We start from the raw sequence: 16,678 nt of genomic DNA, 5'->3' as shown, positions 1-16,678 counted from the left end.
TCATTCTTGTTCACAGTAATATTCTCCTCAATAGTTTAATCAGTAAAAAAAAACTGGTTTTGTTTCTTTAAACAGTGTTTGTCTCTGAACAGTAATGTTGGGTTCTGCTCAGATCTAGTGTAACAGTGAAATGTCACTGATGGTGCTGTTCTACTACCCACCATTAGAGGACACTATTGTTCCTTTATGCTGAGTTTAAATACAGGTAGTAGAAGGACAGAGCTGTAGTGCAGTTCTGAGGAGTTTGCAATCATTTAAGTCACAAGCAAGACAGGACATAATATATGAAGTACTAGAACTTCATTCACGGATTTGTCAGATGGAGGTTAGGGGAAAGTCTGCATGGGTTCCAGCCACTGATCTATATAGAATGACTGGATAGCGCATGACGTCATAAACAGTGAAGCTACCGCGCCGCCATATTGGTATTCCCCAGTGAGCTCACGCGTTCTATTGAATCAATGGGTGCTTCTCAATATCCCTCCTTGTCTCCTCTCTCCTCCATCCTATGACCCGGAAACCGATCGAGCTCAGCCATCTTGAAGGACATCTCAATTCTCTAATTGCACCGCGAGGAGTCGAGGATCGAGGAGTGAGGAGGCTTTCAGAGGGGTCATGAGCGAGGATACACAGGTGTATCCTATGCGGAAGTGTTTTATCGACTAAACGTGGCACACGTATCAATTCTCCTCCCCCTTCACATCGATCACAATCGTTTTAATTTATACTTTACCTTTGCAGTTTATATAATCCACACATCTCACATATTTCAACAGGGTATCTTGCTTTATTATTATTTATTATGAATTTCTTAAATAACCAAATTTCAACAACATAAGGGCAGATCCTTTGAGCGCTGCTGATGACGCTGTGAAGTGACGCTCGAGTGATCAAGTATTCCAGTGTGGGAAGGAATCCCAAGATGGCATTCTGATCAGTCACGTTTTGAGGAGCGCCGCAAATTCAACCGTTTATTTTAGCTTGTAATGCAGTAAGAAAGGCTTTTTGAACTCATAATTTGTACCAGATCACATTTAACTAGTTGTTGCATTGGCTTTCAAAATGGGGAAATCCGAAAAAAGAAAAAGTAGGAATGGACCTCAAGCTTCTGCTAATGCTAATAAAACTGTTAATGAGACACGTCAAGCCCGCCAAGAACCTCTGATGAACAACATGCATGACTACTTGAACCATGACACTGTCTCTACAGAATCCATGCTGTATGAGGAAGACTTTCCATGTCTTCCAGAAACCCCATGTAAACCCCCTGCCATCAAACAACGCAAAACCGAGAGTGCTGACACAACTGCCATCCTTTCACAACTCGGGGAGCTTTCGAGGCTGATTAATAATCGTTCGGATGCTTTGGAAAAGATGGTAGGGGAAAACTCACGTGTGATAGCTAGTTTGAAAGAAACGGTTAATGAAAATACCAGGCAGATTTCTGGAATGAAAGATGTTATTGACTTTATGAGTGCCGAAGTAAAAGATTTGAAAGTCAAAATCGGAGCGACTGAGTCAATGGCCAAAAGAGTCGAGTTTAACTCGCATGAACAGGAGAAACGGCTTCTGCACCTTGAGGCTTACTCACGTCGATGGAGTCTCAGAGTTCATGGGGTACCTGAAAGTGAACGAGAAGATGTCCGTAATAAGATCATCGACGTTTGCCAGCACCTTCTGCCAGACGCGAAAGACAAACTCCCGGATGCCGTGGACACCGTTCATCGCCTGGGTCGCAAACGGATGAACGACAGCAAGCCCAGAGGAATCATCGTCCAGTTTGCCTCCCGTTTTCAACGCGACGCGTGCTGCTAAAGATTCAATTTTTCTTAAACAACAACCTGAAAATTTCCGAGGATCTGTCTCCAGCGGATCGAGCGGAGAAACAAGCTATGGCCCGCCGTGGAAAAGGCGAGAAAAGAGAACAAACGAGCTCACTTTGTGGGTGGAAGAGCTTTTGTAGAGGGATCTGAAATATTCCCTCCTGACTAATGGGTTTCTCGTGTATTCTTATCGTCTCTTAACTTTAACATTGCTTCCATCCTGTTGACTGGTTCGATGTTCTGGGCTATCATCAGTCTAACGTTACAGTTCTTCCCAGGTCACTGAAGACTCATATGGCGGTACTACAACCTTGATTTTGTAAGACATTTAATATGCTGCCTTTTCACGTGGTTTAATAGTTCTATTTTAGAACGTGTTACAGTTTCTTATATATTGAGAGAAACGTTCTAGTATGCTTCAGACACTTGTGTTGTCTGGCTTGTAGGCTCTAATACAATATAGTCTCATAATGACGATCTGGTATTATACTAAATTTCATTTAAAATATTACTTAATTGGAATTTCATACTTTAAAATTCATAATTTAAAACTCCATTATATGCAAAATCACCAATCTTTTATCTAAAAATGTGGATGATTTACTTGATTGTGAAAAAGCAGAATTGGTTGAATTACAGTGCAAATTAGACAACATATATAAACATAAAGCTGAAGGGGCATGTATTAGATCGCGCAGAAAACGGCTTGAAGAGGGTGAGCAAAATTCTGCATATTTTTTCAGATTGGAAAGACAGCAAGCTAAAAACAACCAAATTCAAAAACTAATGATTAACGGTAATATTAGTGATGACCCTAAAAGTATCGCAAAGTTCTGTGCCAAATTTTACAGTGATTTGTATACTTCTAAATTTTCCCAACAACATATGGATGATTTCTTTAAATATTTACATAATATTAACCAGTTAAGTGACTTAGATAAACACTTTTGTGACGCCTCTATCACATTGAAGGAGATAGAGGAAGCTATTAACTGTTTAAAAGCCAACAAATCTCCCGGAACAGACGGACTCAGCTCAGAATTTTACAAGCTATTTAATCATAATATAGCACCATTCTTGTTAAAGGTGTATGAGGAAAGTATAGAAAAAACATTACTTCCAGCCACATTATGTCAAGGATTAATAACTCTTATACCAAAATTAAATAAAGATCCCCTCCTAATAGACAATTGGCGTCCAATTACACTATTAAATAATGATTATAAAATAATAGCTGCAGTCCTAGCAAAAAGATTAAAATATGTTTTGAACTCTATAATTGACGAAACACAATCAGGATTTATGCAGAAAAGACACATTTCTAATAATATACGGTTAGTAATAGATATGTTAGACTATTCAGAATTAATTGACAATGATGGCTTCATTTTCTTTTTAGATTATTACAAAGCCTTCGACACATTGGAACACAAATTTTTATTTCAGGCTCTTCAAAAAATTGGCTTTGGCGACTCCTTTTGCAGGATGGTCCAAATGCTATACATAAACGGAAACAGCTCAATTAAGCTAAGTAATGGTACTTCACCTAGATTCTTTTTAAAACGAGGAGTTAGGCAAGGATGTCCAGTTTCCCCTTACCTATTCCTAATTGCAACACAATTCCTTAGCGCACATATCAATGATAGTTCTTTAAAGGGTATCACAATTGGTAACACTAAAATAAAAATGAGTCAGTTAGCAGATGATACAGCTTTATTCTTGAATGATTCTTCACAAATTCCAGTTGCTTTGGGTATTCTTCTGACCTTTTCTGAAGCCTCTGGATTAAATCTAAATTTTAATAAATGTGAATTGCTTCCCATTAAAAATTGCTCTCTTACCTCTATTGAGAATATTACTGTTAAAAATAGGGTAACATATTTAGGTATACAAATTACTAAAGATGAATGTAGGTGCTCAGCAAACTTCAAACCTATTACCAAGATTCAAAAAAGATGCAATTGCTGGTTACAAAGGGATCTGTCCTTAAAAGGCAGAACACTGCTCACTAAGGCAGAGGGTCTGTCCCGTGTGGCCTATGCAGCTCAGTCTCTTTTTGTGGATAAGCCCACTTCTAAATTAATTAATGAGGTTTTAATAAAATTCTTATGGAAAAACAAGCCTCATTATATGAGAAAATCAGTCATATTAAACTCTTATAATAATGGTGGTCTGAATTTTATTGATTTTGATTCCCTCAACAATACATTTAAAATTAATTGGCTGAATCAGTACCTGACCAAAACATCTTCTATTTGGAATGTTTTTCCTCAACTTGTTTTTTCACAACTTGGTGGCATTAATTTTCTCTTAATGTGTAATTATGATATTTCCAAACTTCCTATCAAACTCTCCAACTTTCATCGTCAGGTTCTCTTAGCATGGGCTCTAATTTATAAACATAACTTTTCACCACAGAGATGTTATATTTGGAACAATAAGAACATCTTATTCAAGAATAAATCTCTATTTTATGATAATTGGTTCAGTAATGGTTTATTTTTAGTGGAGCAGTTGTTTGATAAGCAAGGTCTTTTGTTCAGATATTCAGAATTTCTGTTCGAATACCAAATGCCAATAACCCCAAAAGAATTTGCTACAGTAATGGGAGCTATTCCCTCTGGTTTATGTATGCTTTTTAAAAACTGTAATTACTCCTCCGCAGTATCTACTGCATCCTTTCCTCAACCAATACTTCTGTTGGTCAAGTCTGTTTCTCTGAGTCGAAAGCTAAAAACTATAAAATAAGATCTTTATTTCTTAAGGATTTGATTTCTGTTCCACCTGTTATTTCCTTTTGGAATAATTTGTTTGTTAACCTTAATTGGAAAAAAATATGGTCTTTACAGCAGAAATTCTCTCTCACAAATAAAGTGAAAGAAATTTCCTTCAAGCTCATACACAGGTTCTATCCTGTTAAGACATTTATACAAAGGTTTAAATCTGACATTGAGCTAACATGCTCTTTTTGTTTGAATTCTGAAGAAACAGTGGTTCACTTATTTTGGTCGTGTCACTACACTCAGAAGCTTTGGAATGATATTGATGTATTTATCAAGTGTAAGATTTGGCCAGGCTTTTCAATACATATGAGAAACATTATATTTGGATATTTTGACTCGGACCCCACAAACGTAAATGTCTGCTTTGTTATTAATTTAATTTTTTTCCTAAGCAAATTTTACATTCACAAATGCAAATTCTCAAACTGTAAACCTGTCTTCTCTGTCTTCTTAAAAGAGATAGAAAATTATTTAAATGTGATTTCAGTATCTACTAATATGAAAGCCATAAGGACGGTTAGAATCTGCACTGCATTTGATCTCTTCATGTGAACATTTTTTTTTATGTGATGTAATGGCCCTACCTTTTTTTTCTTTTTTTTTTCTTTTTTTTCTCGCTATTGTCTCCTTTCTTGTTTTGGTTGATATTATGTGATGTACGTAGGCTTTCTCTTTTGTATGTTCCCGTTCTAAGCATTAATAAAAATAAAAATAAAAAAAATAAAAAAAAGTATACCAATGTATAAAAAAGCTGTCATTCCAGTCCTCCGTACTAGTTTTCTTTCCTCGCAGCCTTCCCTCGCATCCTACAGGGGGAGGAGCTGAGACGCGAGGAAAGGAAACGAGGACGCACAAATAAGAAATGAGAAGCACCCAATAGGAAATTGTATGATTTGACTGAAAAAACATTGCCTAACGAGACACAGTTTTTAAATATAAAGTATCCCTGTACATTCTCACAACGCACATCCTAAGCATTTAAATGGGTATTTGTTTAAAGTCGGAAATTTTTCCAGCTTATTAAAAATGGCAATTTCTTTGCAAAAGTAATACAAGCTGTATGAGAACACTAGTCGGCCTTCACTGAAGAGCTATCTTCACAGGTAAGAAAAACAGTTTGATACTCTAAATTATATAGTGAATGCTAAAGACCTATATTTTTGTGAATTGGTGAATATTCAGGTGAATATTGTTTAGTGGCCACAAATTAATAATACCTCAGCACGTTATACTAATTTGTCCCCTTTTACTATATTGTGGCCACGTTGTAATTCGTTAAATCAAAACGAGGGAGGGAATTAGTTCAACGTGTCCACGATTTATTAAAACGAGGGAACAAAGTTGTCGTAACAACGAATTATTTAAATCAGTGGAAAGGGCGCATAAGAACGAGCAGAGAAAGAGCCCCGGCCGCGATATTTTTTTTCACAGGATGGTAGGGGAAGACTCATGAATATTCATTAGGGAACTCATGTCTGATTGGTCTGATGACCTACCACCTAACCCCGCCCCTAAACCTACCCGTCACTGGGGGTCTGATGACCTACCCCTAACCCCGCCCCTAAACCTACCAGTCACTGGGGTTAAGACCAATCAGGCATGAGTTCCCTAATGAATATTCATGAGTCTTCCCCTACCATCCTGTGAAAAAAAATATCGCGCCCCGGCCGAGCGCGCGAGCGCACTATCACCGCCTTCAACGAGGTCGGAAGACCGATTGTGTTTTATAGATTAGTAGTTTGTTCATATAAAGTATTTGCTTAGCAAGTACATGTTCAGGAAATGCATAATACAAATTGTATGGGTTAATAACGGTAAACGGACTCTGCACAAAGCTCTTTTGAAGCTGTTAAATGGTGTCGCTATTGGACACTTAATTGTGATTATTGCTGCTCTGATGTTTCTTATAGGCTACTGTTGACTGTTTTATCGAATTGTTAAAGAAGCTGCAGCATTACCGTTACTCTTGCCTCGGAGAAAACAAAACGAGCATAGTGACAATTTTGCATATAAATAAATACTTATAGGGCTTGAATTACAACCTGTGGCAGTTTTTCTACGTCCTTTTGTGAACGTCGTTTTACACTTGTGCTGCTCAGCGGTTGGTTAATCTTTAAAGTGCCGTCGGGCCTACCAATCTCTGTATAACGGGCGTTGGAGCCCTCTGCTGGTAGGGAATCGTAAGATGGCCGCTCGAACACTTCCGGTGGCTTCACTGCCTGATGGCAGTTTAGAACGTCATGAGCTATCCAGTCATTATATAGATCAGTGGTTCCAGCACATGTGGGGGTGAAGGGTAATGAAACTGTAGATAGATTGGCAAAACAAGCTAGTAAACGGGAAGTTTTTCAGTTTAGAAATATTAGATAGAATGGAAAATGAGTCTCAATGGGTTAGAAATAGAATGGCAGCTAATGGAGTCTAATGAGACTCTCCAACTGTCAACATTTGAATTTAGGCAGTTGAAGTTTAAATAGTCTTGGCTCAATCTGAACATTCCGCAATGAAAGTCTATGGAATTTTTCCGAGATTTATCAGCAATTTTAGGAAAACTGTAAGTCTGATCAGTCTGAAATGAGCAAGCAACTCAAGTCAGAACAGTTTGAAGGTCTAGTCTGAGTTTGGTGGTTGTAGCTTGAACAATTTAGGAGGAGTAGCATTGTAAAATTGAGTCTAAGAAGAAGAATAATAATCTTAAGTACAATATCAGTAAAGTGGCTAAAATTAATAAAAAATGTCACTCTTTAGTTTTACCAATGGTGCATTTGCTACTTTATGCTACATGTTGGGAATAGAAAGGACTAATTTATCTGTATTATATCTCATATCTCATTGCCTTGGGTCGTCCTGGCGGGATATTAATCAAGGATAAGAACTGTTTTCTGCTTGAGTCTGGAGTTACTGTGTGGATATTGAGTTTGTTCTGGACTGTTATCAAGGTTGAAGAACTGTGTACATCTACATCGTCTAGAGCTTCTTCTTCCACCGATGGACTGTGGCGTAGAAGTATCACCACATTCAGCTCATGAATGAACTGAACTTCTGTCATGACATCTCTCGGAGTGTTTGGTATGGTAATGGCTGTTGTATGTAATAATGTTGTATGTTTGGTCTTAGTGGCAGGGCTCGCAAAATTAATTTTACTTGCCCAAATAAAAAGACCATTTTTTAATGTAGAAAATTGGTTAGGAGTCGAAACATCAATCAAAAACTTTTTCAAAGCACAAATATCAACAAGTGCGCAGCTCCGTTGTTTTAAAGTCTGACAACGCTAAAAGTGTTAATTTCCTGATGGAATAATTCACATATTGAAGTGTAGCATTAAAGAATAAAAATAACAATACCAGACTTTTTTGAGGCTAGTAAATGGTGCTCTAATTATTTTATGCTGTTTATAGCAGAATATGATGGTCGAGTCACCTTTATATATGTAGCGCTTTTTACAATACAGATTTTTTTTGGTTTCAAATCAGCTTTACAGTGATAGTGTATTCACACAGAGTTCACATGTGTTACACAAATCATTCAGTATTTGTCTGCCACAGTTCATACAGAAGAAAATAAGTGTTGAAATATGGATTTTAGATTAGCATTATAGATCTGAATATGAACTACAGCAACAATGTTTATAATTATTAGTAAAACTAAATAAAATGTTGATATTCATATCCAGTCTGCATGTATGTTGTTTTGCATTCAAATATATCACACAAATGTGGATTATAAAATATTTACATCATTATTTAAAAGTGTTTAAAATCTTGTAGATTCTGTATGAACTCACTTTATTAGTAAAGGTAATGACTAGTAAACCTGTTCCTTTGTGTTTGATGAGTGATTTTTATTTCAACATCTGGAGTTTATTTTCCTCTGTCATGTTCAGTAAAATAATCCTGTGTGTCTGCTGTGAAATAACTGGACAGTCTGAACTTTTATAAGCTTTAATGTATTTTTCTGGTCACGTATAAAGTGCAGTTTTGACAGCGACAGCCGTATTGTTTAGCAGGGGCGAGTCTCTGTGAATCATTCTGTGTAATTCGTTTTTTCCTTTTTTCATAACATTAGTGATCAGAGATGTCTGGCAACTGTCAATAAATATTGGAGAGTTTGAAGGTTGTGTTTCTATAAACAGTGTTTGTCTCTGAACAGTAATGTTGGGTTCTGCTCAGAACTAGTGTAACAGTTAAATGTCCCTGATGGTGCTGTTCTACTACCCACCATTAGAGGACACTATTGTTCCTTTATGCTGAGTTTAAATTATATGTGAGAAACTAAACTCAAATTTACCTGGTTTTCAACTCAATAGCTGCGTCCGAAATCGAATACTTCCCTACTATATAGTAGGCGAGAAACAGTACGCGAGCAGAGTAGTATGTCCGAAATCATAGAATTCGAAAAACAGTAGGCGAAAAGTACCCGGATGAAGCACGTGCCCACCCAGATTGACAGGTGGCCCACCCAATCAGATTAATAAAAACAACATTTAAATGTTTTATTTTAATAATAATAATAATAATAATGAATTAAGTTTGGCCATATACGGCCCGCCGACACTTTATATGATATATGACAAGCCTGAGCGCATCCATCTCTGGCTCAGCGCCAGCCAACGTGCGAACGCACAGTTTGAATCTGGCAGTTATGTCATGTCACTGTACATATTTTGTCCAGACTTTGACACTCTTGCAAGGAGAGGGGACGAGGCTCATTGTTCACATGAACACCGTGTCTTGGAAAGACAAAGACGGGCCCGTTCACATATCGCGTCTTTTGCGCGCTCAAGTTTGTGATTTCAGATGTACGCGCACACAATGGAAGCGACGCGGTCGTGAAAGACGTGGTCAGGCATCTGATTGACTCGTCAAACGCATGCGTTTCGACTGCCAAGGGACTCGCGATTTGCCATAAAAGCGCGCGTTCTTAACGCGCTTTGTGGTCACGGAAAAAGCGCGTCAGAAACGTGCGTTTTTTTGCATCAAAACGTGCGTCCTCGACGTGTGATCTGCTATTTAAATGATATTGTTTCTGTCTGCAGGTGTTTTATGCCTCTGAAGTGTTTTGTAACAAGAAAAGAAAAACAACTCTCCCCAGCAGGCACGGGATATAGACTACGACGTCGGTCAGACGTTGGATTTTGGTTGAAAATGAAAGTCGGGTTGACGTCTAAATCCAATGTTTGTTTGACGTCAAGCTCCAACGTTGTGCAGTCGTTGAATTTTGGTTGGAATAAACCAAACAAAAAGGTGAAATGCATGGCCGTACACTTATTACCAGCTTCAATTAAAACTAACCAGATTTACTTTATTTCATTTCAATTTTAATTAAATCATATTTTGTATTTTAAAGTCACCATGATGGTGGTTAGCGTTTGCTTTAGTTGTGCTCTTCATCCTTGACTCTTTAATATAATTTTTTCTCTTGCTGCTATAATTGTGTGTTTATAAAGCACACTTGTAGCTAAAAAAGCCATGAGACAATGAGGTCAGGTGATGTTGATTGTTTATTGATGATATCATCATGTAATTGCCTGAATCCCTGATCTTGTTTAATGTTTTGATTATTTGACTAATACTTCTGGTTTTAATGTGGTTTTCATATAGTAGTCATTTGATTCTACAGCATATCTAGTGGTGTCATCACATGATATACTTGTTTTTTTTAAATACTATTTAGTGCACAAAAACCTTTCATCTATGGCATTACTTATACACACACAGACATCAATAAACAGCATATGAATCTCAACAATGGTGACAATCAAAAAAAATATCCTGATAATCAGATCAACTCATGAGCTACAAAAAATCCAGCTGCATAATTTATTAATGCCACAATGCATGCTGGGAGATATGGGTGAGTTTTGATTGGTGGTACCCAGCATGCACTGCAGCATAAAGCATTTCATTGATTGTCACCATTGTTGAGAGTCATACGCTGATTCTTGATGTCTAAGTAATAATGTAGAAGAAAAAGTTTAATGCACTAAATGTTTTAAAAATCCTTTATATTATTTGATAAACAACATTGCTCTCTTGCTGTAAAATGAAATGGCTTCTGTTATGAAACAACATTAAAAACACAAGTCCAATATAATCAAAACCTTAGACTCTGAATAAGATCAGGGACTCAAGCACTTACATGATGATGACTTCATCATCAATAAACTGCCAAAATCACCTGATCTCATTTTCTCTAGTTTTTTTTTTGCCATAAAAAATGTGCTTTATAAACACACAATTATAACAGTCAGAGAAAATTTTATAATAAAGAGTCAAGGGTCAAGAGTCCGACTAAAGCAAACGCTAACCACCATCATGGTGACTTTAAAATACCACTATTGATTTCATTAAACCGGAAGTGAAATAAAGTCAGTCTGGTTAGTATTAAGTGAAGCTGGTAATGCTGTTTGAGTTGTTTACTCCTCTTCTGCTGAAATATTCACAGATTTAATGTGCTGCCATGCATGTCACATTTTTTTGCGGTGCTTATTCCAGCCAAAATTCAACATCTGTCTGACGTTGGAGCTTGACACCAAATAAACGTTGGGTTTAGATGTCAACCTGACTTTCATTTTCAACCAAAATATGACGTCTGGCTGACGTTGGATTAGTTGGAGTCCAACGTCTTCCTGACGTCACATTGACGTACTGTGCCTGCTGGGTCGGTTTCAAGTTCACTGTTTTTTATTTCAGCACCTCGGACAGTCCCTTAATCCCTTCATTCGAGACACATCTCGCAAATTGTCCAGTTGTAATTCCGGTAACACTTTACAATAAAGTTTCATAATTTTTTTTTTTTATGCAAAAACCACAAATTTCTGGCGCGCGTTTTCCGTGACCACAAAGTGCACGTTAAGAACGCACGCTTTAATGGCAAATCGCGCGTCCCGCATGATTTATGAATACTTTAGCTTGCCATCAGTGTTGCCAGATGTACGATAATTATCGTATTTGTACAATAATTTTGACCTCTGTACGATCAATAATGAAAAAAAAATCCCATAATGTACGATAATTTCAGAGTTTTCAGTCGTTCGTCCAAACACACATTCTACCGCTTCTCTCTCTGACCCAGAATCATTTTGAAGGCTCACCTGCCTGCACGCAAGCACGTACACACACACACACACACACACACACACACACACACACACACAGGCACCACACGTGCCGCCCGGCCCGCACGTCAACACTACATCTAATCCATCCTACATGTTGGGATAAATAGCTGTATTCTGCACGTTTACGTCGTGTACGATAATGTTCTTCCAAATACGATCATTTTGAACTTCTGGTACGATAATTGGACATTTCCAATCTGGCAACACTGCTTGCCATACGCATGTGGTGCAGGCTGCAGCTCGCTCGTTTTTCCAGGCGCGCCTATATGTCGCGGCGAGATGAAAAACATCTCAACTTTTCAGAGAGTGCAGCAAGGTCATTTGACAAAAACCAACCGGTCAGCATCGGTCTTTCCGTATTAACAACTTCGAAAGCTCGGCCAAACAGCTGATCATAGCTGTACAGTGCGGTTTTTATTTCTCATCTCCATAAATATAGCCTACTAAACCCTAGATTCAGGCCCACCTCGACTTAACCCAGGCCCACCCATCTGTCACGTTCTGCATCCGCCACTGCTTTATAAAGCACTTTTTGTTTCTTTGTGGTTAAATTGTATGTGTTTAACATCATAAAAGTAAACGATTGACTTGTTAAAAGTTTAAATAATGTAAATTGAGGGTAAAATTGTGAATTGGCTGCAAAATGACAATTTTATCATTATTATTATTACCGAACAGAACGAGCTAATCCGTCACTGGCAAAACAGCATAGCTAACACTGTTTGCTTTAAACAACGACGTTCGTTGTTTCGCAGTTTAATGAGATAGTTACAAAACATTATTTTTTTTAATTTACAAAGATTTTATTTCTTCTTTACCAGTGATGATATTATGTAATATTTGTTGGCTACATAGCAAGCTACTGTTAACAAGTGTTACATCAACTTGTCCATTAATATTGTAACATTAATAATGTAGAATGAGCATGGTTTATCACTAATGTTAAATTCTGTGTTGATTTTCAGGGGGCTGATGAACACGCCTGTGTTCTTATAGACTGAAGACTGGCTAATGAAAGAGAGGAGAGGAAAGAATGAGGGCGACGAGAGCATGAGGACAGAGAAAAAGAAAGAGAAAGGGAGACAAAAGAGAGAGAGGAAAGATCCCTTCTTTTAGAAATGTTTGCTAAAAAAAATATTAATAAAGAAAACAAATGTTACAAACACTTTTCCATTTATTTCTTGTTAGTACGTAAACATGATTTATTACAAAACACTTAATTCCCAGGGATTTACAGTGGCTAGATTGTCAGTTGTAAAGTGTTTAATATGTGGCATTGAGTAATTAATATTTTTAAAGTGTGTTTTGTATTTACTTATTTCGCGGCAGATTCCAGATGTTTTTGGAACAAGTAAATTGAAGGTGTATCTGAAAAACGTTGTCTAAATTAGTGCTGCACTGTAGAGAAATACACACACACACTCCGGACACTTTAAAATGTATTTGCTTTTTTTGTGTGCGAGCAGCTGACCGACGAATCCTCTGAATTGTATGCTCGAACGATGTAAAAACGGCGAAAGCAGAACTAAACACACTGCTCGAGGTTGGTGCAGTCAGTGGAATGGGCTCTATAAATTTTCGCGCTGATGTGATAGTGCACGTCACGTGACAATACAAACAGGGCGCATGTAGTACGTCCGGACACCATTCATACTACCCGTATTCATACTATAAAGAACGTACTTTTTTATCGGTCGAGAAGTACGCTCCAATTTAAATGTAGTACATACTCACATAGTACGCGATTTCGGACGCAGCTAATGTCTTCAGGTTAAAGTGATGTGATGAAATGATGAACACACTCACCTGATACTGTCAGTGTAACTCTATCACTGATCTCTGATTTCTGTTGGGATTCAGTCAGAGTTCCTCTACATCTGTACAGACCAGCATGAGACCGATCCACAGATGGGATTATATAGATCTGGTCTTGTCCTGCGCTGGAATAGATCTGGTCTGTTCTTCTGTTAACTTGATCTTTATACCAGCTGTAGCTCCAGACTCCTGTCTCCTGTATGTCACATGTGAGAGTGACTCTCTCTCCTCTGAACACACGAACATCAGGCTTCACCTTCACTACAGGTTTGGGTCTCACTGTGAAATGAGCAAACACACACTTCATGTTTCTTTCACTGAAAAACAAACAAACTACACAGTAAAAGAGCACTTACCTCTCACTGTTATCTTAACATTACTGGAGTCTGTATAGTAGTCTCCTCGCTGTGCTCTACACTCGTATGTTCCTCCATCAGAGACTCTCACAGAACTGATAGTTTTAGTTCCTGCATCATCACTGGATTCAGGGTTTGAGTTTTTCCTCCAGAGAAACGTCCATCCAGTTGATCTTCCCACGTCACAGCTGAGAGTAACTGTGTCTCCAGTGAACACTGAACTCTGGGGCTTTACAGTCACAATCGGCTGAGGTTTTTCTGTAAGTGAACAGTGATGCAGTGTTGAGATCATTTATACAGTTATTGCTCATATTTGTTCACTAGTCTTCTGTTTTTATCATCATTTTTTATACAGTAAATTTAATTTATTTTGATTTAAAAGAGAGTTTGTCTTTTCTGCTCCCACTACTGACACCAAACACAATTACAAAATTATAGATTTTGGGAAGAAAATTCCAGAGCTTTCAAAGAATAATGTTAAAGTCTCTGGTAAGTTCAGGGAATATTAGTTATAGTTTATAGTTATAGGTTATGTGACAGACCCGGGTAAGTTTACGGATATAAGCGGATAACCTCAACTCTTTAATATTAAAAATAAAATATGATAAATATCATCATACAACAAATGCTGAAGCAAAAAGGCTAAATAAAAAACAATAAACGTATTCATTATATTTGCAAACACATACTGTTTTTAGTTCAATCAATCTTTTTATTTTATTGGAAACATCAAAAAAAATATAATTCTCGTTCACAGTAATATTCTCCTCAATAGTTTAATCAGTAAAAAAAAAAACTGATTAAAGTTTTTAAATGATTAAATAATAATGATTGCACAACCGGCCAGTAGGCGGCGCTGCTTCTTAGTGTGTGTTTTCATGGATCTGCGTCTCATTTCGAAGCTTCGTCCTCTTGACGTCACATTTATCGGCCGCATACGTCATAAAGAACGTCTTATTTCAGGACAGTGGCCGTTATAAAACTGAGCGTTATTCCTAGTGAAGTGTAAATGGTTGTAGTTTCCTCATGGGAATGTAATGGTCAGTTTACTGAGATGAAGAGCCTCATGACGTTTGCGGCAGATAAATGTGATTCAGCCTTCGAAACGACACACAGCCGGAGACTCCAGGATTTGAGGATCTGTCGATTCTGTCTGTCTTTCTGGAGCCCATAACCACGAGTGAGAAAGGTTTAGAGTTCAGGGTTTATGGGACGGTAAGTTAAACCTGCTTTCTGGAACAGTCTCTGTCACTTTACTGTTACTGGTTATAGATGGTAAATATTAGCAAAAAGGACTAAGCAATCACAATTCTGTATGCAGAAAAAGAAAAGAAAAAAAGATCAGAAATCAAGTGGAAATGTGTATTTTGAACGCTGAAGTTAATCGAGACTTTCTCAATCTTATTTATAGTAAAACACTTCTCAAAATATATCACACACACGAGGCTGAAATTATCAGAGCTTCAATGTGCTCATAATGCATAATTAATAATCATAATAGTGATGTTTAACTCATTTCAACATTTCCATCATTAAAACAGAATGTTTGGGAAAATGTGTTATCTGGGAAAACAATCTGGTCTTCGTCTCAGTTTGCGGTTTTGACTACAACATTAATAATCTGTAAATCACGTCATTCTCTCTGACTTCAACACAAAACTCATCAGTACTGAACTCAATCGCTCAAGTCCTTTTATACTGTCATGATAAACCTGAATATAACCTGTAACCATAGTGACAGTGACTAAAGTAAACATCAAAGATGGAGACGCCCATAACACTGGACAGTCACAATTTACATAATTTTATCAAAATAAAAAAAAACTCATAAAAACACCGAACACACACAAGACGTGTGCAGTTACTGAATAATGACTAAAAGTTAATTTCTTCAGTCCTCTTAACAGATGTGGCTGAAGATTATAAGTGTTGAAATATGGATATTAAATGATTAATAAACGAAGTGAATATGAAGACTCACCTGATACAGTCAGTGTAACAGCATCACTGAAGTCTGTGTTGGAGCCTGATATCTCTCCACTACAAGTGTATTTACCACTGAGAGACACATCAGCTGTGAAACTGTAATCTGCTGCTGTTGTATATGTATAGTCAGTGTCTCCATATTTAATCCATCTGTATCTCCACTGACTGTCTTCTTCTCTCTGTATGTCACATGTGAGAGTGACTGTCTCTCCTCTGAACACACGCTGATCTGGCTTCACCGTCATTACAGGTTTCACTGAGAAACATAGAAGTAAATATTGAAAAGCATTGCAGTATCAAGATCACTGTCATGAACTCAAAACTTCCTCAGGAGAAAAACAATTAAATTAAAAATCTAGTTTGCTTATAAATTGTAATGATTACATCAAACATGTATGCATTGGTAAAAACTAAACTTAACAACTTCTGTCTGTCTGTTCTCGCGTACTTTTCTCTTCCAGCCCTTCCAACTAAACCACTGAATGAATAAAGCTTAGCATTGGTGCTCAAAATCTTAATGACACACAGTCAAATCGTGCGGCTCATTGATGAGAGGTGTGCTGAGACTTTTCTAAGCGATCGGCTTAGCAACCAGTTACAGCACCATAGCAACCACCCAGAATACCCTAGCAACCAAATAGCAACGCCATAGCAACCACCCAGAACACCTTAGCAAATGCCAAGCAACCACCCAAAATACCTTAGCAACCGCCTAGCAATACCATAGCAACCACCCAGAACACCATAGCAACTGCCTAGTAACACATCAACCACCCAGAACACCCTAGCAACACC

At 37.5% G+C, this 16,678-nt stretch overlaps 2 protein-coding genes across 2 annotated transcripts in view; both read right to left on the bottom strand.

Moving 5' to 3' along the window:
* Nucleotides 1-16,678, bottom strand: part of LOC143736438 (basement membrane-specific heparan sulfate proteoglycan core protein-like) — a 386,240-nt gene that overhangs the window by 123,402 nt on the left and 246,160 nt on the right. The gene's annotated exons all lie outside the window — the stretch shown is intronic.
* LOC143737829 (leukocyte immunoglobulin-like receptor subfamily A member 3) lies at nucleotides 4,732-14,238 on the bottom strand. The gene is made up of 3 exons (XM_077229691.1): nucleotides 13,898-14,238; nucleotides 13,533-13,820; nucleotides 4,732-4,736 (listed from the first exon to the last, which is right to left on the bottom strand). Exons 1-3 carry the CDS (start codon nucleotides 14,187-14,189, stop codon nucleotides 4,732-4,734), a joined length of 585 nt encoding a protein of 194 aa, XP_077085806.1. The 5' UTR covers nucleotides 14,190-14,238.

Source organism: Siphateles boraxobius, unplaced genomic scaffold, assembly GCF_051911475.1.
Source record: "Siphateles boraxobius isolate OS27281-9 unplaced genomic scaffold, OSU_SipBor_1 130, whole genome shotgun sequence".
Lineage (NCBI taxonomy): Eukaryota > Metazoa > Chordata > Actinopteri > Cypriniformes > Leuciscidae > Siphateles > Siphateles boraxobius.
Note: the sequence above shows the minus strand (reverse complement) of the source record. Positions and strands in the feature narration are given on the sequence as shown.